The sequence below is a fragment of the Pseudorca crassidens genome, chromosome 15, assembly GCF_039906515.1.
Source record: "Pseudorca crassidens isolate mPseCra1 chromosome 15, mPseCra1.hap1, whole genome shotgun sequence".
In the NCBI taxonomy this organism is placed as follows: domain Eukaryota; kingdom Metazoa; phylum Chordata; class Mammalia; order Artiodactyla; family Delphinidae; genus Pseudorca; species Pseudorca crassidens.
In genome coordinates, this window is record NC_090310.1 from 20,587,236 (window position 1) to 20,614,818 (window position 27,583).

A 27,583-nucleotide genomic window follows, 5' to 3' on the forward strand; every position below is an offset into this window, starting at 1 on the left:
ACCACTGCAGGGGGCAGAGATGGCTCTGGCAGCCACAGGTCTGAGGTTGGGTTGGACCAGGCAGGGTCCCCCAATCCCTGCTCTTTCACCAAGACTTCTGCCTCTGCTTGAGCAGGAAGCAGTCCTGAATGCAGGCCTCTCCACACCCACGGATGTGGGACTTCCTTCTGTCCTACAGCCGGGTGGGGAGCCTACCACTCTTCCCAGCTGCACTGACGTGAGCCTCACACATATAAGGCACAGACACTGATTGGATGCAAAATGATGGAGTGATAAAGTGCACAGGGTCGGGGGCGTGGTCTGGAGTCACAGTGCCTGGGTTAGAATCCCAGCTCTGCAACTTCCTAGCTGTGTCACCCAACATTTCTGAGCGAGTAACTCAACATTTCTATGCCTCAGTTTCTTCATCCATACAGTGGGATACCTACTTACTGTGCTAGTCCAGGGGTTGGCAGGTATTTTCTTCTGTAAAGGGCCAGAGAATAAATACTTTTTGGTTTTGGGGGCTGTAGAGTTTCTGTTGCAGCTACTCACCTCTGCCAGCCATGGTAGCACAAACACAGCCATAGACAATTAGGGAATGAATGGGCGTGACAGTGTTCCAATAAAATTTTATTACGGACACTGATATTTGAATTGCATATAATTTTCAGGTCACAAACTGTCCTTCTTTTGATATTTTTAATAATAGTGAAAAAACCCCACCAAAAACCATCCAACTCACTCTTAGGTCACAAGCAAAAATGGGATTTGGCCTGTGTGTTGTCATTTGCAGTCTCCTGTGCCCATCTCTGTGAGCGCTTAGCACGGGAGCCAGAACACGGCCCTCGAGCTGACGTTGAGCACCTACTACGCGCTTAATACATGTTAGCTATTATCTCCCTGGGAGGTGTGAATACGCCAGGAGGCGGCTGTCCCCGTGGTTGGCTTGCTGGTGAGGCTCAGGCCGTTGGTGGGGGTACGGGGTCTGCCTTGGAGGGGGAGCAGCTGAGCGGGTTATCAGGAGATAATCCCTTATGGCTCAGGCTACCACTGGACAGCAGTGTCCAACAGTGTTCTTTCCCTGGTCCTTCTCTGCTTGGGGAAAGGGCCCAGAGCACTGGCTTAGCTGCCCAGAATAGGCCCCACACCCCCCCTGGAGTGAGGACCTCCTGTCACACCCCCCAGGCCTCCCTCCAGTGTACCCTTCCCCTCCACACACTCCGAGTATTGTGGGCCAACTCCCGCCTCAGGGTACAGAGCAGACCTCGCCCCAATGTCAGTGACTAAGCAGTTTATTCACAAACGGCTCCAGCTCCAGGCCTGAAGCTTCCTCCTTCCTATCTTTGGCACCAGGCAGTGATTGTCAGGCCTCAACACCTAAGGTCACATCCTTGGGTCCCAGCCCAGGCTGGGGGAGTGGCTGGAACCCCCAGCTCGGGGCTTTGGAGGAGTCTTTCTCTCCGAAGAACTCTGTTAGGCTTCACTCCTGGCCTTTGTCCAGGCCGGCCGCGTTTCCTCGGCCCCATCTGTCTCGGTAGCAGATGTCCTAAGGGTTTGGGCTGCAGGAACTAGCTCATCCTGGGCGGCTGCGAGCATTGCTGGGTGGGGTCCAACAGTCCCTTGCGCATGCCCAGGCCCCACCTTGTTCAAAGTAGACTTGTAGTCAATGTCTCTGAAAAGCCCAGAGGGGGTGCAGAGGATCCGCTCTGTGTGCAGGAGACAGGGTCTACGTTCTCAGACCATGGCTGGTGGTCCTGGCTCGGTCTCTCTTCCCCAGCCTACCTCAGGACTCAGCTGACACCTCAGTGCCTGTGAGCTGTCTGGAGAAGGCCCTCTCCAAGCGCAAGGTGTTGTATCTGGGGGGCGGCGTGCCCGGCACTTGGGCTGCTGGGGCTGGAGGTAGGCACAAGGCAGAGGTGAAAGTGGGCAGGTCATCGTCTATATTGAGGCCCAGGTTGTCCTGACCCTGAGGGCTGGGCGGAGCCTCGGGGCAGGGGGACGCCTGTCTCCGGGCCCACCACTCCTTGGCTTTGTGCCACTGGTGGCGTGCGACGATGGACAGGGAGTCGATGAAGAAGACCTCGATGATCTCAATGATGCAGACGATGGAGCAGCTCATCCACAGGCCCAGCTGGCCACCGATGTTGGACAGAAGCATCTCGATCTGCAAGGGAGGCCAAGCCAGACTATCAGGAGGGACCCCCGCCAAGTTGGCTTCATGCAAAGACCCCAGTTCCCAAGGGAGTCACTGGCTAGCCCTGGCCCCGAACAGGTTTGGGGAAAATGGGGGCAGCCTTCCTGTCCCCTCTTACTCTGCCTGGTCTGAGGCTTGGTTGGCCTTTGGTGACCCTACGAGCTCAGGCTGGACCCCCACCATCTGACTCTGCTCCCCAAGGCCAGGCAGATGTGTACACTCGCAGACCCGGGACAGGTCCCAGGAGGAAGCCACTCACGCTGTTGGCAGGGCTCTCCACGATGGATCTCTGGTTCAGGTCTTTGTAGAATATCAAAAGTTTGGCCAAGTCTGTCCTGTAAAGATTCCAATAGGCGGGGCCGAGGTGAGCTGGAGGCCTTTGCACTCTACCAGATGGACAGCCTCTCAGCGTGGCTCTCTCTCTCCTGCCCAGCCCCCAGCACGGACCAGGCTCTGAGCTCCACAGGGTCTTAGAACCTGGTTTCTGGGTTTCCTTCTGCACCACAGAGCACATCTCTGGCCTGGGGCTGGTTCATTCATTCACTCAAAAACCATTTCCCCACCTGTAGACTAAGTTCCCTCAGCTGCATTCCCACAGCACAATGTTCTTCATTAAACCTTGACATTGTAGTTGTTTGATTGCAGTCTAAAACATGTACGGGAGACAGGCGAGTGATGTAAATGAGCGAGGCAGCTTGGGTGTAAGGTCATAATGATAACAACCATAATAACAGCTAGCATTTACTGACCATTTCCTGTGTTGCCAAGCACTGGAAGAACCTTATGTGTTCCAAGAACCTTATGTGTGTCAACTTATTTAATTCTCACGACAACTCTATGAGGCAGGTATGTTTTAATTGTACCCATTTTACAGATACGGCAACTGAGACACAGATCGGATAAGTAACTTGCCCAAGACTACACAGCTCATGATTGGCAGAGCTGGTATTCAAACCTAGAAAGATCTGGCCCAGGGCTGGGCACTGTGGAGACAGTAGTGGCCCAGAGAGATGTGGGTTCACACGGCAATCCCCCCACCCTCTCCCATCTTTGTCTCCACCTGCTGAGGTCCCTGAACTCTGCCCTGGCTGATTTTTGCTAAAGGTCCCTTGGAAGTGAATTTCGATGTGGAAAATTCAAGTGGAATTAGAAGCTGCATGGCTCAAAGGAGTATTTTTCCAAGTGGGTCAAGATACATCGGGAAGCCATGAAATAAACTTACTGGGTCATGACCAGTACCTTTTACAAAATGAAATAGAAAAGATCAGATTGCATCCACAGAGAGATTCGAAATTTTTATCAACTGATATGGGCACTAATCATTCAGAATTGTGCTGTGACCAACTGGGATGGATGTAAACAATTGGTTTGGTACACGAGTGTGCAACATTTGAGAAGCAGCCCGAATGCATTGTACATCATAAGGGAGTACTGTTTCATGACAATTTTATTTCAGTTATGTATTCAATGGGCCACAATGGAAAAAGTATTTTCATACTGTGGGTCATGGTCAAAAAGTTTGAGAGCCCCAGGCCTCGAGCAGGGCCTGGCTCATGATAAGAACTCAGTAAATATTTGTTGCATAAAGAAATAATGAATGAATGAATGAATGAATGAAAAGGAGAGCGTTTGGCACTGAGGAGTCAAGTGAGGAGGCTGGGGCGGGGGCTGGCAGAAGCAGAGGAAGCAGGGTGGAGGTCAACTTACTTGTTGAGTTTTTTCTTTATTTGGCCTTGGTCCCAAGTGAGAACAGACAGCAACCATTTCTGTGGTGGAGAAAGAAGTGGCCTGGGGATGCCTGGAGAGACCAGAGCCAGCCTGTCTGCCCTCCCCTCTCAGCCCCAGCCCCTGACCCAGGCCTCCCCTGTGGATCACCCCTGAGGCCAGAGGACACAATCAGGACATGAGGCTCCAGGCTGAGGGCTCCAGGGGGAAGAAAGGACAGAGAACTCACCTCGGAAACCTCAGATGGCCACTGCGCCAGACTGGTGGTCAGCGTCCACTCCTTAAAGCTACGTGGAGAAGGGCATGGAGTGAGGGTGGGTGGCCTGGCCCAGCCCAGCCCTGCTCATCCCACTGCTTTGGGTCCACTCACCTGCAGGCTTCCTTGCACATCACCTGGCAGCCCAGCTCTCCCCAGACAAAGGCCTGGTGCAGTTCGTAGTAGCAGTACACTGAGGGACAGAGTGCAGGGTGGCATGAGCTTTGGGGTCACAGGACCCTTCCTAGGGTTTTCCAGTGGTACCCCCATAGTCTCCTTTTAATGATTTCACCTTCCACTTTCTACAAACACTAGTTCTCTGGAAACAATTTCTGGCTTGTGATTTTGAGAGACAGAATACTGCCACAGCTAAGAACTTGAGCTGGGGTCGGGGGCAGGTTAGCAGCCCTTGCTTTGGGTCTAGCTTTGTTGCTCCCTGGCTGTGTGACCTTGGGCAAGTTGCTTAACCTTTCTGAGCCTCAGTTACCTGTTCTGTCAGAGGATACTATCAATAGTTCCTACCTCCTGGAATTGACAGAGGTGGTCAAGGTTTTAGCACAAGCTGGGGTGTAGCATTTGATCCTTAATCAGAAAGTAGAATTCAAGCCAGGCTTCACGACAGGAGTGAAACTGGTTGGTGTCTCTCTATCAATATCTCCCTCAGGCCAAAGGCCATAGGGGCAGGGTCCCGGGAGCGCCTTAGCTATTGCCAGGGCTGGGCTGACCCCGCTCCTGGGGTGTGCAAGACGGGGGTGGGTCTCACTCACTCCAGTTGGGGTGCTGACGGTAGTTGCAGTAGTTGGCTCCCTGAGGTAGAGGCTGGCTGAACTGGGCACACCCACATTTCTCCACCATCTTTGCCTGGAAGCACGAGTGAAGGCAGATCTGAAAGACAAGACCCAGGAATTCCCTTAACCTCCTTGCACGTGGATGCCAGAGACCCCCTCCCTACATCCCTCAGTCGGAGAGGGTCAGCTTCCCACAGCCTTGGCAGACAGCATAATGTACCCCTCATGTCACAGCCGACTGGGCCACAGGGACAAAGCTAGAAAATTTATTGGGAATTTAAACAGATGTGGATGCCAGGTTGAGCTAGAGCTGCGGCGGTCATTTTCCATCATGTAAGTGCTGACCCAGATATAAGTGGGAAACTTGGAGCAGGTGCTAAGAAACAGAGAAACAAACCCAGCCCCCAACTTTCCGATTCTCAGGTCCAAGCCCTCCAGACTGGATCCCTGGGGATCATAATATCCACGAAGCTTACAGCATAAAAGCTAACGGTGTGGGCTCGGAAGGCAGGCTGCTTGAATTCAAATATCAGCTGTGCTACCTCCCAGCTGTGTGACCTCAGGCAAGTTACTTAATCTCTCTGATGCTTTGGTTTCTTCATTTTTGAAATAAGTATAACAAGGCCTACTTCATGAAGTTGTTGTGAGTATGAATTGAAAGATGTAAAGTGTTTGTAAATGGTAGCTTCTCACTAAATATTATCCAGAGTATCTTTCCAACGAGCTGACCCCCCACCCCCCCACTTTTCTTTTTGGTCTTGAAGTCAGTGTGAATGTGTTTCTATTTCTTAAAAGCAGACATTGTCTGACTACTGGTCTCTTTTCACTCAGTGTCTCCACCACCCCTCAGCTCAGCTCTGGTGGAAGCTAGTGGACTCAGTGCACTCAGGGCACGTGGTCCTTTTGTTCTGCTGGGATGATTCTCATTGGCTCTCTTAGTGTCCTGGTGGGAGGCGAAGGGCAGACTGCCAGAACAGGAGGCAGTGTAACAGGTGATCTCACTCAAGGGTTGACATAGGTAGTACACTAGCAGGTGGTGGAGATCATGGGGAACCAGAGAACATGTCTCCTTTGATAAGGCCACTCCACCCACTGTTTATCCTGTAGGAATATGGGCCCAATGTTGCCAGACCTTGTTTTTCAGGAGAAGCTAGAAATCTGGGTTTTCTTGTGAAATTCCCTGACTTTTAAACACCATCCAGGAAAACCAGGTGAGCAGGGTGGAAGGGACCTGGGAGCTGCCACTTAGCAGCCCCGGATCCAATCCAAACTGCCCTGATGACTGCCGAAGAGCACACAAGTTGCCCAAAGCCATCAGTGGGTGAAGGGCACCCCTCACCCAGTGCCTCTCCCAGACTGCTTCCTCCTCCTGTCCCTCGCTCGCCAAGGCCCATTTAGGAAGTGGATCTCAGCTGTACATTCTGTTCCATGCAAACCTCGATGAATCAATTAAGCTCTGGTTACAGATGGATTGAAGAGGACCGGAACCAGCTGGCACCATGTGCTCTTGAGGTCCTTGGATGAACCCCAGGATTCTAACCACAGTTCCCAGTCCCAGACACGCCCCAGCCTATGTATAACTTTGTTTCCTGGGTCCAGGCCACAACCCGGGGCTGGGTGCTGCCTCCAGCCTGTACCTGGAGGGAATACGTAGCGTTGTAGATGTTCGTGATGAGCACGCCATTCCAGTCCTCCGTGCACCGGCTGTAGGGCTCACTCAGCTTGAAGGACTCCGTCTGTAATCACAGCAGCACACATTCAGCCCTGATCTCCCCCAGGACCCAGACAAGGGGCATTTCTAGCAGCTTCGAGGAGCTGAGCAGCTACCCAGTCAGTCATTTAACAGATATTTATTGAGCACCTACTAGGAGCTTGATGCTATTCTAGGCACTATGGAACCCACAGTGATCAAAACAGACGAGTTCCATGCACTTGTGGAGCTCACATTCTAGTGGGGTAGACAGATGGTCAAAAAGCAAATAAATCATTCTGGATCTTTTTTGATAGTGATCGATGAAACTGGGTAGAGACTAGAGGGGTTGGGAGGAGGGGGCAGTCTTTCCAAAAGTGATTAGGGAAGACGTCTTTGAGAAGAAGACAGGTTGGCTCGACATGGAATGGCAACAAAGAGCTGGACTTGCCAAGAAAGGTAGGAAGAGGATTAAGCAGAGGCAGCAGCAAGGCTGGAGGTGGGAGAGGGCCAGGGCGGCCGGAACGTGCTCCAAGGGAGAGCCGTCGCTGGAGATGAGGTCAGAGAGGGTTGCCAAGGCCAAATCATGGTGGCGTCCTATGCTGTGCTGAGAAATTTGGGTTTGGATTTGGTTTTCAGAATGTAGTGAGCCACTGGAGGATCCATGGGGAGGGGCTGGAGGGATTAGAAAGATGAGCAGTGACTGTGCTGCGCGGGGTCCTTGTCTCAATGAAGGACCCATTTCCTACCCTCTTGTCTTCTGGTCCCAGAAGTTGACTTGAAAAAATGGACTTTCTTAGAGAGGACCAAAGAATACCCAGCAGGGCAGAATGATACCCTGATCAGAGGAGGTAAGAGCATCGTAACTCACTGTTCGAAAGCCTTATTAAATTATGTTTTATTATGGCTTACTATGTTTGGTTCTAGCTTAATATTTGTCACTGCAAAGGAACAATCCAGGCAAGCCAATTAAGGAAAAAAAAAAAAAAGGGTAATGTCTCCCAAGGGGGAAAACAACTGAATATATTGTGACCATATCATAGCTAGGATTTGGGGTGTGTGTGTGTACAAAGAGTTTTGTTTTGTCTTTTATGAAATGGGGAGGGTAAAGGGCAAATGGATGGCAGATTTATGGGAGGGAAGAAAATTCTTTTTCCTTTGAAGAGTGGATGCACAGAGAAAAAGGTGATTGGGTCGGGGGAAGGAATCAAGAAGTTTGGCACAGGTAGAAACTACAGACATCTCAAGTGGCTATAATCTCTTTCTGTTTGTATTATAATTCATCTGTTGACCCATTAGTCTCCCTCAATTAATTGCAAATTAATTTGCCCTCCGGGGCAAAAGTGCTCATTTGAAAACGTTTAAACGGAAGAAGCAGAGAGGAAAGTAGCCGTCTGTTTTCCTCTCTTCCCCCAGGGTACCCACTCCAACAGGTCAGATCTCGATCCTGAGATCCAGACACACATCACACATTCCCTTTGCCCTGCAATGTCCTCTTCTCACTAATAATAAAGAGTGAGTGTCTTTCCACGTCAGTACAGAATAAACAGACTTACTTCATTCCTCTAATAGCTGGGTAGCAAACTGATTTAGAGTCTCTAGTGCATGCCAGGGCTGGGCTGGGATCTGGGCACCAAGATGCCAAGCAGTGGCTTCCCTCGAGGACACCTCCATTCAGTGCTACCCTCTAAGCTTCTCCAAGCAGCAATCTCCCTGATCGGATGTCCCTTGGAGCCCTCAGGCCCAGGATGTCCACAGAGCCTGGAGCGTCAGCTACTAGGTACAGGGCTCTACCTGCCTGTGGGGAGAGTTCAACAGCCTGGCATCTAGGGGAGAGGGTCCGTCCACGCAGGTAAGCCCTGTGCAGCTGGTACAGGTGGCTGAGGCTCTTTCTACGTTGAGAACCGGGCCATGGACCACTTCCAGAGAACCGACTGTGAGAAGCCATATTGTGATCTTTACACTTTTTGAGTACTCGATGGCCCTTTACTTTGCGACGCTGCTTATCAAACTCAGAGCTCCTGGGTTATTCAGGTTACTTCCTGAAACACCTGGGGCTGGGGCAGATGGGGCCAATGGCCTTTTGAGAGGGGAAGAGAGGTCTTTAGCTTCTCAAAGCCTCAGCTAGATGTACTTGGACAGAGCCCTGGCTTGCTCTCACTCTCTCTCCCCCGCCGCCTTTCACTCCCCCACTTCACTGTCGGTTTACCAGAAGTGCTGATCTGGGCAGCGTGGGGAAACATTTCGGCTTCTGTCCTGACCCCTAGGGACCCAAAAATGAGAATGGGTATATATGTATGGGTGTGTGAGAGTGTGTGCAAGTTTAGATGGATAGATAGATAGGTAGATAGATAGATATGTGTGTGGCAAGCACAGGTATGTGTAGGTGTGATTAGTTGTCTGTGTGCACACGTGTTGTGTGTGGGAACAGGACTCAGTTTTATCAAAATGAGGTCCTATCTGCTTCCTTCTGAGAATCCTGGAGGGGGAGGGCAGTTGCACAGAGTCCTTAGCTCACCTCTTTAAAGGTATGAACTGTGCCAGGGAAAAGCCCAGGTGGCAGCAGGAGGCTCTAGGTGGAATTATGGGTGTTTTAACTCTTTTTTCTTTTGTCCTGTTTTTAAATTGTAATAAATTATAAAAGTTATTTGTAATGTTATAAAATAATTTATAGATATAAATAATTATAAAAGTTATTTTTATGTTTCTAATCAATGGAGGAAAAAAGAATTATGCAACATATGAAGTTAGGACTACTTGTTAAGAATTTGGAGGAATTCTGCATTTCACATCTTGCAGAAATAAAATTCTAGTGGGTTAAACTATTAAATGAAATAATAAAATAACTGGAAGGAAAATCAGCTCAGTATCTGATCTCAAGGAGGGAAAATCCTCAATAAACATAATGACTAAAGAAGAAAACAAAGATTTTGACCATGTAAACATCTGATGTTTTTGCATGTGAAAGAGTAGCATAATGAAAACCAAAATGAAAGCACACACTGGGAAAGATATTTGCAACACATATGGCAAATAATTAGTACTTTCTATATACTGTATGGAACAGATCAGTATCTTACTCAATATCTCACTCAGAAGGGTGTCACGAGGACAAGAAAAATCTTCCCTAACCCCTCTTTTTGGCTCAAATATTCTTCCTTTCCTTCACATCTCTTTTCTTAAAAAAAATGTATAGTAAATAGCCAATATTTTTGGAGCACCCAATACATGCCAAGCACTGTTTTCAATTTTCACATGAATCAACTCATTGAATTCTCACCAGACTATGCAGTAACGTTATTATCATCCCCATTTTACAGATGAGGTAACTGAGACACAGAGATCACACAATCAAAATGCAAAGCTGGGTTTGGACCCCAGTTGTCTGGCTCCAAAGTCTGAGCCCTTAATCCCTGTTATACATATGCTTGTGAAGAGAAGTGTGTGCACGCTTTAAGATAAAAATGTACAGTGGGAGGATTTCCCTGGTGGCTCACTGGTTAAGAATCTGCCTGCCAATGCAGGGGACACGGGTTCGAGACCTGGTCCAGGAAGATCCCACGTGCCGCGGAGCAACTAAGCCTGTGCTCTAGAGCCTGCGAGCCGCAACTGCTGAGCCCGCGTGCCACAACTACTGAAGCCCACGCACCTAGAGCCCATGCTCTGCAACAAGAGAAGCCACCGCTATGAGAAGCCCGTGCACCTCAACAAAGAGTAGCCCCCACTCGCCGCAACTAGAGAAAGCCGCGCGCAGCAACGAAGACCCAACGCAGCCAAAAATAAATAAATAGATCTTAAAAAAAAAATGTACAGTAAGGTTCGCAATGACAGTGAAGTCTCGCCCCTCTCCGGGGCCTGGCTCCACACTCCCCTGGGTGGATTTGCCCTTGCCTGCCTCCTCATCTCTCATTCGTGATCCAACCCATTGTACTTTGGTTTCTGTTCCACTCCGTCCACTGAAAACTGCTCTGGCAGAGAACCGATGACCTCTTGGCTGCCCAACCAAACAGCTTTTGCCCTTTACCTTGCTTGACCTCTCAACTGCGTTTGGCACCCTAGCTAACACCTTCCTGGAAACCCTCTTCGTTTCTCTGACACCAACCCTTTCCAGCTTCTGCTGCTACTTTGGTCCCTCTATTTCTCCATTTTCTTTCTGCTCAGCCCTTAAACATTTGCATTCTGTCTCAGGTCTTGGGTGATGGCATTCCTCTCCAAGTCTAGAATTATGCTAGGTGTAACCCCACCCTCAACCCCGCTGTGGCCCCCGGATTTTTCTCCTGAGCTCCAGGTTCACAGCATCTACTGGCAGGACGTTTTCACCTTGATTTCCCAAAGGCACAACAACTTGGGTATGTCCCAGACTGAAGTGGTTCTTTTCTCCCCCAAACCTACCCTTCTTGTATTTCCCTAATTTAGAACCTGATGCTTCCATCCACCCCACTACCCAAGCCAGAACCTAACTATCAATCTAACTCCCCCTGGCCTTTCCTCAGTGGCCTCGGTTGTCAAACCCTGTTGCTTGTAATACCTCTCAAATCCATTCACTTCTGCTCATCCCCACAGCCATCGCCTCAGCTAGGGCCTCATCATCTCCTTCTAGCGTTACTGTAAATACTGCACTGTCTCCAGTATCCTGATTGCACTTCAGCCAAAGCGGTTTTTCAGAACGACTCACTACCTGGCTTCAAATCCTTTCTGCGACCCCTTTGTAATTGCTATGCCCTTTGTCTGGACTAGCCTTTCCTGATACTATTTGCCTGACAATTGTCCTTTAAGAATCCATCACCTAGAAAGCCTTCACCAAAAGCTTCTGTCCTGGCTCCCAGCCACCCATCCATCTATCCAACAATATTTACTGAGGATCTACTATGTTCTAAGAACTGAGCCTGGGAACAAGATAGAGAAGGTCCCTGTTCTCACAGAGCTTGGACTTGCGTTGCAAAGGTATGTTATCTTCTCTTAAAGGTGAATCTTTGAAGGTAGGTGCTCTGTTGTATCCGTCTCTGAATATCCAGTACTTTGGACACACATGCCTCAGTGAATGAAGGAAGATTAGTTAACCAACTGCCTAACAAACTGAGTCTACCAGTTTAACATGCCTATCGAAAGGAAATAAATAACTAAATAAAAAATAAATAAGAAAGGAAGTCTAGTTTGTTTGGACTTATTCTAGTGGTTCTCTGGTGACCTCTCAGTAATCCCTAGTTTTTTGTCGTTTTAAATGCTCATAAGTCAAAACTAGAGCTTCCTGACCCTGCTCTGTGGCTTTGATTTTGTATATCTCAAATTAAGTGTAGCAGAAGACCGACCCATGCCTTTGTTTACCATCATTGCTAAAGAGAACATTTGCTTAACAGTGTGATGGATATTTCTCTAAGCTCAGGGAAGAAAACCAGAGGGCAATTCCTTAGTTTTTGTACTTTCCCAAGCTCTAAGTGCGCAGACACTGTGAGAGGCAGAAGGTAAGAATGTGCTGCAAATCCCAGGTGCTTTTTCAAGGTATAAAGCTGCCCGAGAAATGCTGGATCAAAATGTTCGCTATTCTGATCTGGGAGTTTTGTAATCTGCCAGTGAAGAATCAGAGACCTGGCTCCTTAAGTAGTAAGCTAAAGGGACTTCCCTGGTGGCCCAGTGGTTGTCTCCGTGCTCCCAATTCAGGGGCCATGGGTTTGATCCCTGTTTGGGGAACTAAGATCCCGCATGCCACACGGTGAGGCCAAAAAAAAAAAAAAAAATGATAGTAACTTAAAGTCTTTTCAAACCACAGTTCGAGCAGGTTGGGGCTCAAGAGTTTTCCTTGGGCAATCAGCATTCACACAGCCCAAGCTGGTACACAACACTTCTCATGTTGGAACAAATTTCCCACATTGAACAAAGCCACTAAATGACACGGCTTCACAGATGGTACCATCCTGCTGTTTTCTCTTGTCCAGGGTTGCCCTTTGATGGGACATGGTGAGGCACCGAAGCCACAGATGCCAGTTTATCTTCTCTGCTGTCTCAACTTAAATACCACTTCCTCAGGAAAGCACCCCTTGAACTTCCCCTCTTCTCCCTATTAAAAAGCCCTAAATCAGGCATCTCTGTGATATGCTCTCATGCATCCTGTATTTCTCCTTCTTAGCACCTATGATGATTAGAGTTAATCACCTGTGCAATTTTTTGTTTGTTATGGATTCTCTCTGCTAGACCCTAAGTTCTAAAAGGACAGCGACAGTCCCGGGGACATGGACGTAGCCCCAGCATCTAGCACACAGGATGTGCTCAGAAAATGCTTGTTGAATGAATAGATGATGGAGAAATATACAATCCCCAATGCCCACCATATCACTTTATAACTCACTCTGAAGTCATCATTTATGGCTGTGCTAAAGCTTTGGTGTCATCATAGCTTTACTTTCTCTTAGGAAGACACACTTTTCTTCTCTCATTCTGAACTACTCAGGTTTCTAAAGCTGAGGTTCCTGAGTTTGTGGCCTCTTGAAATGACCACTGGAGTTTGGTAAAAATACAGATCCTTGGGCTCATCTCTCAGAGACATTGATTCAGTAGATCTGAATCTACTGATTAACAAGTTTGGAAACGACTGCGCTGGAGGAAAACTTTGTGAGGGATGAGGGCTAATATGTTTAATTTGGGATACTGAGGTTGGATATAAACAAAGGCATGAACAAAGAGTCCACAAGGAGATTTTTTTTCCTCCATAAATAGGTGAAAAAATGCCACTAAGAATGACTGTCAAAAATTATAATAGGGTTTCCCTGGTGGCGCAGTGGTTGAGAATCCACCTGCCGATGCAGGGGACGCAGGTTCGTGCCCCGGTCCGGGAAGATCCCACATGCCGCGGAGCGGCTGGGCCCGTGAGCCATGGCCGCTGAGCCTGCGTGTCCAGAGCCTGCGCTCCGCAACGGGAGAGGCCACAACAGTGAGAGGCCCGCGTACCATAAAAACAAACAAACAACAAACAAACAAACAAACCAAAAAAATTATAATAGATACCATTTTTTTCTTGACAGGTTAGCAAAGATTAAAAATTGGTTAATACCCGTGTGGATACAACCTTATTGGAGGACAACTTGGCTAATATGCATACTGATTGATATACTTCTAGGAAGCAATCGATGACTACACCTCACATTGCACCATTGCTTTTAGCTGTACCTGGAAACAGTCTCAAGTCTATCAACAGGGAATTGCTTCAATAACTTACCCACACAATGGACTATTATGGGTCTTTAAGAAGAATGAGGCAGAATCTATATGTGTACTCATATGGAAATATTTCCAAGCCATAGTATCAAGTGAAAAATGGGGCACAGAGATGGAAACAACCTAAGTGTCCATCATCGGATGAATGGATAAAGAAGATGTGGCACATATATACAATGCAATATTACTCAACCATAAAAAGAAACGAAATTGAGCTATTTATAATGAGGTGGATAGACCTAGAGTCTGTCATACAGAGTGAAGTAAGTCAGAAAGAGAGAGACAAATACCGTATGCTAGCACATATATATGGAATTTAAGAAAAAAAATGTCATGAAAAACCTAGGGGTGAAACAGGAATAAAGACACAGACTTACTAGAGAATGGACTTGAGGCTATGGGGAGGGGGAAGGGTAAACTGTCACAAAGCGAGAGAGAGGCATGGACATATATACACTACCAAACGTAAGGTAGATAGCTAGTGGGAAGCAGCCGCATAGCACAGGGAGATCAGCTCGGTGCTTTGTGACCGCCTGGAGGGGTGGGATAGGGAGGGTGGGAGGGAGGGAGACGCAAGCGGGAAGAGATATGGGAACATGTGTATATATATAACTGATTCATTTTGTTGTGAAGCTGAAACTAACATACCATTGTAAAGCAATTATACTCCAATAAAGATGTTAAAATGAAAAAAAAAAAAAAAAGAAAAATGGGGCAGAACAGTATTTTGTATTTGCATAAAAGGAGAAATGCCTATACCCACACACACATGCTTGAAGCAGACTATCACATCCCTGGCGAAACACAGAAGCAGCAGCGATAGTCTCCGTGCAGAGGAAGGAGGGAACCAGAGGTCAGGGATAGAAGGGAGATACACCTGCATGGTAGGCTCCTTGTACTGTTTGGGTTTTTTACTTTGTGCATATACTCCCTTTAAATAAGTACTTAATAGTTATTCTATTAGATAGAGCAAGAGACAGAGACAGAGAGTGAGAGAGTGAGACAGAGACTGGCATAAAAAGACCCCAGGCCTGCAAACAAGAGACTGTACAAGCATGGCCAGGGGCGTCTGAGCACACTCCTCGCCTTGCCCTTGTGCTTCCATTGGGCGTGACTGACTCAGGGATTGGAGTCTGCAGCCCAGATGTGCTTTCGTTGACAGATGTGAGTGTTCTCAGCACCTACTGAGGTCAGAAAAGGTCAAAGACTTGAGGGAAGTGGCTCTCGGTAAATGAGGTGAAACTGATGGAAGTAGGATGGTCCAAATAGACCTTTGATGGCCCAATGACTTTCCAATAGTGGTTTACATGCCCCAGTGGCCTCTAGGTGTCCCAGAAAGGTGTTAATCTGCTCTATTTATATTAGTGACAAATACATAGTTAGTGTCTGACCAGCACAGGTTCCATAAATGCTGACATTTGTCTCTGGAACAAGGAAGGTTCCTTCAATTCTTATCCAAAATGGCATCCTGTCCTTGTTCATCTATACAAAAGATACAAAGACAGCCTTTAGTATAACTACTAGAATGACCACTGGGGTAACCATTGGAAAATACTAGACCATGCTTCCTTTTGAAACCAACAGTCTTTTCCATAAGCTGCACCTCACTGGTTATCCTTCAACAAAATCTGTCCTCCTCACCAAGCCGACGGGAATCAGAAAATTCTCTTACCAGGTGCATCCCTATGGAGGTGGCCATGGCCGTCTCAATCTCTGTTCCCACATCCTCGATGAAGGGGTACTCAAACTGCCGATGGACAATCACCTTAGCCCCAGTGGAGGACACCAGGAAGGGGTTGTACTCCTCTTCGTTTAGGTACAAGATGACCTGCAGCCCTGGGAGGATAAGGCAGCCTGCTGTGGTCAAAAGCCAGGAGAACGTTCCCTGGTGGTAGCCTACCTCTCCCACTGCTCTGAGATTCTCAAAACCAAGACCCAGGCATTTCCCACAAGTGAAAGGTAGACAAAGGTGAGACTGGAAACTCCAGCCTGACTTGTTCACTGCTCTGTCTCCAGGGCTTAGCCCAAAATAGGGCTCAGAAACAGTGTCAGCACTGCAGGTTTGCTAAGCATAAGGAAAACTACTACCCTGCCCAAGACACGAATCTCCATGTGGTTCTTTGAGATGGGGAGTTCTGCTGGGCACCCAAAGGGACACACAGAGCTGTGGCTGCTTCAACCCTCAGGGAGAGACACCAATGGTGAATCTGATCACTGGCCTAACTCCTCTCCCTGTTCCCACTCTTTTTTTTTTTTCTCTTGCGCCTGCAGTCTAATCTGAGCCCGGCAGCCAGAGGGACCTTTTCAAATCAGGAATCAGATCAGGTCACTCCCTTGCCTGAAACTCTTCAGTGGCATTTCATCGCATACACGGGGATGCCATAGAATAAAGTCCAGCAACCTGACTGTGGCTCTCAGGGAGATGATGCTGCCTCCCTCCTCATTCCACTCTCCCCTTCCATCAGGAAGCTCCAAGCAGGCTGGGCTTCTTTCTGTTTCTGCAGGACACCAAATCCATTTCCTTCTTGGGGTCCTTGGACTTGCTAGTGCCCAAAATGCTCTTCCATGGACCTTAATGCGTATTTTCCATCTTTAAATAACCCTCCTTCCAGAGGCCTTTCTGGACCTCCTTATCTGAAATAAACCCCCCATCTCAGCCCCAGCCACTCTCTCTACCCTTGCGCTGCTGTGTTTTCCTCATAGCGCGCGCTAGGATTGATAACCAGATAATATCTATGTGCTTGCTCACTCATTTATCTGTCTCTCTGCAACAAATTGCAAGCTCCCTGAAAGCAGAGATGGCATCTGTCTTATTCACCACTGTGTCCCTAAGGCTTGGAAGAGGGCCTGGCATACAGAAGACACTCAATAAACATTGGGTAAACAAATGAGAGCAGGGCCTATATGAGTTGAAAGAAGAGAACTTTGAGAGTTATTCTGACTTCTTCTATTTGTAAGTAAAGGAAACAAAGCCCAGAGTGGGGAAGCGATTTGCTCAAGGTCACACAGCCCACATTCAGCAGAGCCAGGATTGTGCAACAGTTCCCAGACTACTTCTTCTTCCCACTGACGTGTGTGCCCTGAATTATGGTTTCTTGCAGATTTGCTAAGAACACAGAGAATACAGTAACAAAGATGAGGTGTCCAGGTAGGTTTTCCTCCATGACAAGATCTTGCCTTTCCTTGTAGGAGTATATCTATATATCAAATCATGTTCAATTTGTTTAGGACCTTTCAAGAATTCCTTTTGTAGGTAAACCAGTCCAGTCTGTTGAGTTCCTGCCTTCTCTACAAAAGTCACAGTAGTAGAGTAGTAGTAATACTAATACTGGAGGTAGTAATTATTGGTGGTGATAGTAGTAGCAGCAGCAATGGTAGTAATGGTAGTAACGGTAGTAATGACAACCACATCTAGCATTTATTGTGTGGATAGTGTATGTTATGGACTGAATTTTGTGTCTCTCCGCAGGTTGCCCCTCCACCCTATTCATATGTTGAAGTCAATGTGATTGTATTTGGAGATTCAGACTTTAGGCAGGTAATTAAGGTTAAATGAGGTCATAAGGATGGGCCCTAATCCCATAGGATTAGTGTTCTCCTAAGAAGAGGAAGAGCCAACAAAGCTCTCTCTCTCCACAGAAGACAGGCCATGTGTGGACACAGAGAGAAGATGGCCAACTGCAAGCCAGCAAGAGAGTCCTCACCAGAAACTGAATTTGCCAGCAACTTGACCATGGATTTCCAATCTCCAGAACTGTGAGAAAATAAATGTCTGTTGTTTAAGTCACCCATCTGTAATATTTTGCTATGGCAGCTCAACCGAACTAATACAGTGTGTATCAGGTCTTATTCTAAGTGCTTTTTATATTTTGTCTTCTCAATTACCTTGTATCATCGATACTACTATTATTCCCTCATTATAGATGAAGGGGTGTAACTTGCACTGGGTCACACAGTGAGTGGCTGAGCTGGGTTTTGGCTCCAGAATCTGTCATCTTAACCAAGATAAAGGTGTGTTTGCTCCCCTAATCTCCTGTTCAGCACGTCTGGATTTAAGTCCATCTGGAAGCTGCCTGCCCAGCATTACTCACTCCAGTTACAAGCTTAAACCCGAGTGGTTTCCCTGGGAGAAGAAACCCCAGGGTTGTCCATGTTGCTCTCTCGAAAGCAAAGAGGAGATGTCAAAAAGGAAAACAGACTCTGATAAAGAAGGAAAGAACCGACATGGATGTTGATGGAAACACTGCAAGAAGAAAAGTTGTGCCCCAAGTTTCTGGCCAGGTGGGGCAAACCTGCATCTCTGGAAGGCCTAAAGCATCCCCAATTGTCCTGCTGCCAGCATGCTTGCCATTAGAGCACCCCAGGGTCTCCTTGGTGCAGATTCCCTTACCGTATTCACTGCCTCCCATGGAGGTGCTGAGGATAGTCTCATTCTGTCTATTGTTGAATGTGTAGCAATTCCCATACATTGGATGGTGGAAACGTGTGAAGTTCCTATCAGGGGGGAGAATACAGGTCAGAAAAGGGCCGTGCTGGGAACTCCCCTCATGCACCTGACCTGAAGTCCCAATGGGCAGTGCTAATGGGCCAGCTCTCTTTTGTGGACAGTGGATGATAGACAGGACTTACTTCCCCCGTCTTTCCTCTGATAGATGACAAACAAGGCCCCTCGTCCAATTGACACCTGTTGATGTAGAACTGCTCTCTGCTTTCTGTTCTCCCTCTTAATCTTCTCACCTCCATCTCCATCCTGACTCGGCATTCTTTGTGCCAATATATCTGCCCCCCATTTCCTCTACTCTTGAATTTCTCAGCCAACACTTGACTTTTTTCCATTCCAATTCCTAGCAAATGATCCCCAGAAAAGGAATTACATCATATGCGTCCTTATACTGACTTTAGAACCCAACCTTCAGGGAGACACGATTCCAATCACTCAGTTTTCGCAAGGGTCAGTATATCAATTAACATATAGAAAGGCTTAGTATTTCAAAAGAATGAAGAAAGCACTTCAGATAAGCAGGAACACTCTAGAATGTCTCATGACTGCCCAGTCTCTACCAGGAATCTGAGTGTTTCTTAAAGGTGGAAAGTTCTGAAAGTTCACACATCTGTACATAGACCTTTCTTCCCTCCCTCTTCTTTCCTTCTCTCCTTCCTCCCTTTCTTCTTTCCTTCCTGTACTAGATCAGTGGTTCTCACTGGTATGGGTGATAGTAATATACAAGGTTATATGTCCACCATCAACTACTACGTTTCTGTGAGTAATTTAATGAATTTAAGGATATTTTGACTCTACACCATCTCCACCTTCCTCACTGACTCTAGAGCTGAGCTCCTGTATAAGTCGTTTTCCAAAAGTCATGGTCAGTGAGAAGAGCACCTGTTGCTCCCAAGACCTCTAGTTGAGCTTCAGGTGCACGCAAGGAGCCCAGCACTCAGAGCCGCTGGTCCTTGGAGCTGCGAAAGCAGCCTTCCCCTACTGACCTGGCATCACAGGACTCTCCATCAAAGAAGCAGGTGACCAGCAGCTCCTCAGCAGAGTAGCTCATGTTGATTTTCTTCTCCAGAGACACCTGTGCCATGATGTTCATGTAGTGCAACTTGTACCACTCCCGGATGGCATTAACCCCCGAGGTGAAGGTGTAGACTGCACAGCTGGATGTGTCATTTGAACACTGTGAATAGGAGGAGACACCAGGATGGAACTATCAGCCCTACCAGTGGCCTTCAGAAGGACTGTAAGGAACTGAAACTCTAGATCAAACACTCAGGGGAACAGGAGGGATATCTGGGGCAAGGATGGGCTTCTTCTCACTTCTGGGGCCTGGGATACATCATTCTCAAGCCTCAAGGACCAAGAAGGGTCTGAGTAAGGAAGGACATAGAGCCTCACTCTCATGACTCCCTACCAAGCGAGAAGCAAAATCAGCTTCTTCAGGGTCCCCAGACATCCAGGCTTTGACTGATTATGGCTACTGAGTTCCCACCCAACTCTCACCATTTCTTATTGGGTCAACAGTCTAGAAATCGAGATTCTAGCCCAGACTCTGCCACGACCTCTCTGCAGAATCTTGGGCAAGGCATTACCTATCCATTATTTCACCTACAAAATGTTGACCAAAATACCATCCTTCCCCACCTCACATGGTAGTTGGGAGGACCAGCATTTAAAATACATAATAATGAGAGTTTTATAGGGAAACTGTGGTATATTCCAGATGTTCTCATCACACAGGACTTGAAAACTCTCCTAAAAGATGGACACCAGGGCTTCCCTGGTGGCGCAGTGGTTGAGAGTCCGCCTGCCAATGCAGGGGACACGGGTTCGTGCCCCGGTCCGGGAAGATCCCACATGCCACGGAGCGGCTGGGCCCATGAGCCATGGCCGCTGAGCCTGTGCGTCCGGAGCCTGTGCTCCACAATGGCAGAGGCCACACAGTGAGAGGCCCGCGTACCGCAAGAAAAAAAAAAAAAAGATGGACACCAAAGGATGGATTTTGGTATCAAGGAGAACTTTATCTTATATAAGGACCCAGGAAGACTTCAAAAAGGCTCAGTGATTTAGAGAAAGGGCCATTTTCCCCCAGGATTTGCAACCAGAGCCATGAAGTCTCACAATCGGCAACCGAGACTATCACGTGGAGGTAGTTCTCATCCTGCAGAGGCGGCTGGGGCACAGAGAGGAGGGTGATGGTTGAGTTTGGCCAGGAAGACAATGGAATTCCTTTCTGGTGAATGGCTGCTTCTTCAGAGTCCCTCAAATGGGACCAAGAAGGAGAGATGAGAAGTCAAGCTTTAGCACCCCATGAAGGCAAGTGCTGCTGGGAACACTGTGTTTCTGCTGCTCATTTTCTATTTTCTTCCTTCTGGTATCTGCACCCCAATTTGGCTTTGGTAGAATTTCCTTCCACCCTTTGGATACAGTCAGCTGAGACTGTCCATCAAGATGTCCTACCCTATGTGAGCCATCAGCTGACCCAAACTTGGCCAATCAGATAGTCCCCAAATGGGATCTGAATCCATCTTTATGGTTGGATTAACAAAAAGACTGAAAACAGTTGAAGCTTATTTAATCCAGTAGCAGTATCTGAAACGACTTTTCATCATTTCTTGCCACCGGGATCCCTGGATCTTCCCTAATTTCTGTCCTTCAAGAGGCCTCCATGAGCTACTGGTTACCTTCTAAGACATTTTAATCTTAAGATTGCCTGGATCAGTTTCAGTTGCTCGCAGCTGATTCACCCTAACTGAGTGTGTTTCTTCCTGTGGGACTATAGGGCTAATGGCAAAGGAGAAACCTCCCTGGACACACCATCCCATCCCATTCTCCGAAACCGTGAGGATGTGCATCTTACCAGCTGGAATCCTACCAAGCCCTTGGACTCATAGACGTGCACGACGTCTGATGCCGTGTGAACGATTCTGCCACTGACTTTCCGCTTCCGTCCTGTGCGGAAGTCCCTTGCCTTGCTTGTCTCACCCTTTTCGAAGGCCAGCAGTGGGATCAGGTTGAGGAATTTCGACCCTGTGCCCTTCCTGGCCGAACTCCAGGACTCTGCCTCTCGGCGTTTCCGAGATGTAATCTCTGAAAAGCCAAACAGGGTCTTCAAGCTCCCTCTGGTCTCCTGTTCCAACTCAGCTAGAAGGTCCCGCACGGCACTGTACCTGTCAAGGTGGGAAGGGGGAGTCAGGGATGGAAAACCCCTCTGGCAGAAAGCTGGCACTACCCCATGCTGCTTTCCGTCGATGTGCGTCAGCCTGTGCCCATCACCCCAGAGCACTTGGCCAAGAAAACCAGGCCTTTTATAATTTGCCCCCTCCAATGTGACCACTGGCTCAAGTAAATGGGGCAGGCTCCCATATGACCCTTGTGTGGCTTCCTGTGGTTTCACCTTTGCCACCACTGTCTGCTTGCTCTCAGAGTGTGTTGATGAGTTTGCCCCAACCAGCATTTCTGGAGTGGTGACTGTCAGGTGCCTCCCATAAACCAGCCACAGTGAAGACAAGTAAATAACTGCTAACCAGGAGTCTCCCCAGGGGGCGGGCTCTGTCTCGACCCAGCATACTTGCCCCTGCCCATGGGTTCTCCTCGAATCAATGCTGGGAGGGAAGAGGTATAACTGTTACCTTGACAGCCCCCAAGGACACAGAAGCATGATCTGGGAGTTGACTACATGAAGCATAACAACACCATCTTTTAATTTTCACAATACCAAATGGTCCTGGCCTCCCTCTTAACTCTCCCCACTCTCTCTCTCCCTTGCTAGGGGCACAGGCCACACAGCATAGTGACTGAGCGTATAAATTCCAGAGCCAGACTACCTGGGTTCCAGTTCCCCATTCTGGTTCTGGATGTGTGACCCTGGACAAACCGTTTAGCCTTTCTGTGTCTCAGTTTCCCCACCTGTAAAATGGGGTTATTGGCAAGAGTCAATGAGTTTATTCTATCTATCTATCTATCTATCTATCTATCTATCTATCTATCTATCTATCCATCCATCCATGTATCTCTGTGTGTATGTATGTATATACACACATATATATATATACACACACACACATATATGCTGTTAAATGGTCACTGTTATTAATTTTATTAGTGTAATTATATTTGTTAATATTTCAATCCTCTACTACAACATCAGCTGCACTAGGACAAAGGCTGTGTTTGGGTCATTCACTTCCATGCCCCAGAATCCAGCACAGTGAATGACGATTTGTAGATGCTGAGTAACATATTATGGAACAATGGATGAAAGGAAGAAAGGAGGGGGGTGGGAAGGAGGGAGGGTGAGGTAAAGGGAGGAAAGGAGGGAGGGAGCGAGGGATGGAGAAAGGAAGGAAGGGAGAAAGAAAGACAGACTTTGAGGTGGAGGATGAGTTTAGACCTGATTTTGACGTTGAGCTTCGCCATCAACTCATTGATGACTCTGGGCGAGAGAGTCGCCCCTGCTCTTCCCTTCTCCCCACCCTCACACCTGCTCTGACAAATTCTGCCAGATTCCGATGTGTCTCACAGATCAGTTTTCAATAATCCTGAGAAGGATTCCAATGACCCACTTAGAATAGGTCCTGCAGCAGACAATTGGGCAGTACCAAGGGCTGATCCTGCCCAGAGCCCAGTGATCTCAATTAGTGGGGCTGGGTTCGCTCAGATGAGTCGAGATGCTTCTGGAAGTCACCTAGGTGTCATGTCTGAGTCAGCCTCCAGCTCACATTCAGGAGAGAGTGAGGGTGTGAGCTTGGAGAGCTCAGGGGAAATGGCTAAGCTGGGCTGTGTGTGTGTGTGTGTGTGTGTGTGTGTGTGTGTGTGTGTGTGTGTGTGTATCTCCAGGGTAGGAGGAATGCTAGTTCATTCCAGGCTCAACCAAGCAAAAGTGATCCTTGCAGCCTCCCTCTCTTGCCTTCCTTGAGCTAGCCCATGCTGAGAAGTAGCTGATGGACTGAAACCTTGGTACAGATTTCAAACCTGGGAGAGGGCAGTTTCCCAACACTGGCAATGAATTCAAATTTCTAAAAAGCATGATTGCAGGCTGGAGTGTGTCACCTTTGGGAGGGGCATTGGCACCTGGAGGGGGTGTGACCCCCCTCCCTGTCCCTCCTCCTTCCTCTTACCTGTAAGGATTGATGTTGCAGATGGTGACAGCAGGAAAATCCAGCTTCTGGAAGTGGACTTTGATGGAGACAGAGACAGTGTAGAAGGATGAGATGAGGAGGGCACACTGCCAGAAAATGAGGGCCACGGCTGTCAGCGTGAACAGAATCCAGAGCAGGCGTCGGAGGCGGCCACGGGACACCACGATGCGGCGGCAGCCGTGGGTGTTGGTGTTCAGACAGTACCACCGCATCAGCTCTTTGATGGTAGGTGCCTGAGGTCCCCTCACGGGCAGATTCTTCTTGATTTTGGCTTTGATCTTCTCTCCAGCAGCCATGGTGAAGATGGGACTTGGCGGGGCAGGCAAGCTGGAGGGGCAAAGAAAAAAAAGCAGGTGAGTGGGTACAGCCCGGAGGCTGGGCGCTGGGAAACACCAGCCCTCATGTCCTCAGAGGCTGCCTTCCTCTTTCCCTCTGGCCTGGACAGTCTGTTTTGAGGCCTTGACCCTTGCTCCAGGATATTTGCTTTTGGGCCACCACAGCTGCCAAAGAGCTGCCTCCTTCTCTTGTGGCCCCCAGGCCAAGCTCTCTGGAGGCTGGGTGAGGTGTAACCTGTGAAATCACTGCACGGTTTGCAGGAACTTCCCCCTAGGTGCTTGGAGCAGGAACTCTCTGGGCAGCCCCATCCCAACCAGCCTCCACGCCCCTCTTATCAAGCTCCATCGTGATTAGAGCATCGAGGGGTCTGATCTTAGTGTCTCCATTAGCTTGCCTTCCTTAGGGCATCGTTCCTGCCTCGCCCTGCCCTCTGGTGCCCAGCTCAGCGTCTGGCACAGAGCAAGCACCTTGCAAATCGATTCTAACAGATAAAATCTGCCAAGAGAGTTTCCGGGCAGCCAGCCTAGATCATGTCCAGTCCCTTCCCAGCCCAGCTGTATCTTCCCAGCCTTTTCTCAGCTGCTTTACTGCAAGTGGAGTGTTTCTGTTTCGTTTCTGTTTCACTTCTCTTTACTGTCAAGCCCTTAGTGTTTCTAGAGCACCTGATATAATAATAGCCTACAAATATTGACCACTTAATATTTGCCAGGCACCATGCCATATTTCCTTGATTCTAAGAGAATTTGGAGAGTACACGTTGATTTAATAACAACTTTGTCTGGGGAAGAGTGTTGGAAAGCAAATGACCGTGTTCATCAATATACATGCTGCCCCTGAATTACAGAAACTTTACAATGTGAAATAATAATCTTTTAAAAAATGAACTAAAATAATATATAGTCTCATTAGCCTCAAAAATGCATACAGTCTCTCTCTGCATATATCATATATATAATCAATCTCTCTCCAAATATATATAATCTCTCTCTATATTTCAGTTCATGTTTCAACAATGCCGTAAGGCAGGCATACTATTATTACTTCCAGATTACAGAGGAGGAAAGTGAGCTCAGAGAGGAGGAGTAACTTGTGCAAAATTACACAGCTAGTAAGTGGAGGCGCTGGATTGGAATCTTGCAGCCTTTATCACCATGGTATATGCCTTGAGGGGCCCGGTATTGTGCTGGGTGCTGCCCCCTCCCCAAGACAGTTAATTAACAGTCCGTGGGACTAAAGTGGGGGGTGGAAAGAGATGGAATCCTGAGCTATTTAATTCCCAAACTCTGGGTAGGTAGTGTGGCCACTTCCTAACACTAGTATTGGTGAGCACTGGTACTGGGGAGGGGGAATATGGAAACTCTGTTTTCTATGCCTACCGTAGGTGACAGCGGCAAATTAGGATATACTCGAATTTGGAGTAGGATATACAGGGCAGTCCCCATGCCCCATCACATTCTTCAGGCAGGATTCTGGCATTGAGGAAATACTTTTCCTCCACCCTGAACCCATGGGGTATTATCCAAAATCGGGAGCTGGGGCAAAGGTGGGAGGCTTTCAAGTTAATGATGTTAGTGGGTTTCAGGTTTATGATGGCAAGGATGTAGAGTGCTGTGGAAGGAAGGTGAGACATCCAAAGGCAGCCAGCCCACTCTAACCCTCCACAGACGTATATGATCTTGCTGTGATCTCTGACCCTCAAAATTATGCAAGAAGCCTCTTGGCAAGAGGAATGTGATTTACTGTGTTTTATCATTTAAAATATTGCCCATCCTCATCTCCTCTCTCACTACAATCCAAAAGCAAAAATTAGCAAGAGTTTGTTTTAAGAAACCTAGATCCAGGTACAATTTCCTGTCAAATAAAACTGCAACCCAGGGAAGATTTTCTCCTCTGTGAACGTTCAACAGAAACTGTGATTCTGGAAGCTTCTGTCATCAAACCCTCCATTTTCTCACTGAAGATAACTCCTGGGGTCCCTCTGCCCCATCAGCCCCTTATCCAGGACTACCTTGACCCCAGTGGATCAGCCACCAATGTTAGTGAAACCACAGGTGAAAGAAGGGAACCCATCTTGCACAGCATAAAACATATACATGTTCACACAAATAATATTTCAACTTATAAACAAAGCAAGGTTGTAGCTACCTTTAGGTTATACTGCTTGATTAAACATGATGCCCCTGTGGAAGAATTAGTAGCTGACACCCAGCACTCACTCTTCTAAGCACTTTCCAGGTATTAACTCATTTAATTTCCACAAATATCTTCTGAGATAGGCACCATAATTTCCCCCATTATACACATGAAATTGAGACACTGAGAGGTTAAGTAGCTTTGCCCAAGGTCACCCTAGAAAGTGGCTGAGTTGGGATTTGAAACCATGCCTCTAACTACAAACTGCTCCTCAAATAATAATAATAATAACAGTAACAACAACAGCAACAGCACGAACAACAGAAATAATAGCAGCTATCATTTATTGACCCCTTACTCTACTCCCAGACTTCCTCCTCCTACTCTTTTCACACATTACCTTATTTAATCCCCATTATTATTACATGAGGCACAGAGGAGAAGACGGAGGTGCAGAGTTTAGGCAACTTGTCCAATGCCACACGGGGAGGAAGGATTAAAAGAATTCTCTGGAGTTCCGGAGTCCCTCATGATTCTCTACTGCACCCCTCTTGCCCATTCCCGACGTCAACTATCCCCTAGACCTCAGTGATGGAACCCAAGCCTTGGGCTCTGGGCGCCAGGCCCGCGCTCATCCCGGGGTGCGACTCTGCAGCCCCTGACCACCCCGCGCCGAGAGACCGGCTGCTGTGGCCGAAGCCACGTCTGCCCCAGGGCAGCCCGCGCTGAGGCCGCCGGAGAGAACCCAACCAACCCGCTTCAAGTGTTTGCTACATTCTGCAACCCCAGTCACCACAGAGAAAACATTCCAGAGGGGAAAAGGAACGATCGCGGTCAGGTCCACGCGTCTCACCAAGGCCAGGAAGAGAATGAGCGGGTGCTGGGTGGAGAGACGAGGCGGGGCGCGGCCCCGGACACCCCAGACTCGGTTTCTGAGTAACTCAGAAACGTCTCCCGCCCCAGCTCTGCGTCCCGGGCCACGGCGAGGGCTGACAGCAGAAAGCTGGACCGAATGGACTTGGGAAGGTGTCCCAGCATCCCAGGTACCGGGAGGCAGCCCCGGGCTGATGCCCGCTCCGCCGCCGACCGGGAGGGCAGTGTCCGGGAAGCCCAGGGACCCCGAGGCCACTCCGGTGCCTGAAACCCCCGAGCTGGTGCGACCCAACCCGGCTGGGCTCACCTCACTCAGTTCCGAAGGGTCCGCGGCTAGCGTGTGCGCGATCCGGGTACGCTCCGTTCTGCTCCTCGTACAGCGAGAGCATCCCGCAGCCCCAGAGACCAAGGCTCCTGTGGGTTGGGCCCCGCCCCTGTAGCCCCGCCCCCTGTAGCCCCCGCCCCTCTGACCCCGACCCCGCCTGCCCAGGTGTATTTCCCCAGCGGCCGAGGACTCGCGGCAGCCCAGGGTGGGCCGCGATTCTGCAGCGCCCCCTGCTATCCTGAGACCGCACTGCGCCCCAGCCCATCCTGCGCGGCGCTTTTAGGTGGTATCGCTCAGCACCTGCTGCCGCCCTGAGGCCACCCTGCACCCTGCATTCCAGCTGGGTCTGTGCGGCACCTTCCTCAAGCGCCTCGCAGCGTCTCCTGTCGCCCTGTTACTGCCCAGCGCCTTCCATTCTGGTCCAGTTGGGCGC

At 48.6% G+C, this 27,583-nt stretch overlaps 1 protein-coding gene across 1 annotated transcript; it reads right to left on the bottom strand.

Annotated features, from left to right (window-relative positions):
- Positions 1 to 271: 271 nt before the first annotated feature.
- SCNN1G (sodium channel epithelial 1 subunit gamma) lies at positions 272 to 27,253 on the bottom strand. The gene is made up of 13 exons (XM_067706399.1): positions 27,133 to 27,253; positions 23,463 to 23,810; positions 21,203 to 21,512; positions 19,332 to 19,522; positions 18,235 to 18,338; positions 15,517 to 15,680; positions 6,583 to 6,681; positions 4,925 to 5,042; positions 4,272 to 4,350; positions 4,131 to 4,188; positions 3,884 to 3,942; positions 2,436 to 2,511; positions 272 to 2,146 (listed from the first exon to the last, which is right to left on the bottom strand). The coding sequence occupies exons 2-13, from the start codon at positions 23,777 to 23,779 to the stop codon at positions 1,766 to 1,768; spliced, it is 1,956 nt and encodes a 651-aa protein (XP_067562500.1). The 5' UTR covers positions 23,780 to 23,810; positions 27,133 to 27,253; the 3' UTR covers positions 272 to 1,765.
- Positions 27,254 to 27,583: the final 330 nt, after the last annotated feature.

Coding starts and splice junctions, on each gene's coding strand:
- SCNN1G (XM_067706399.1), bottom strand. CDS start 23,779: ATGGCTGCTGGAGAGAAGATCAAAGCCAAAATCAAGAAGAATCTGCCC. Junction 21,513..23,462: donor TGCAACATCAATCCTTACAG/GTAAGAGGAAGG, acceptor CCACCTTGACAG/GTACAGTGCCGTGCGGGACC. Junction 3,943..4,130: donor GGCCATCTGAGGTTTCCGAG/GTGAGTTCTCTG, acceptor TCTCCACCACAG/AAATGGTTGCTGTCTGTTCT.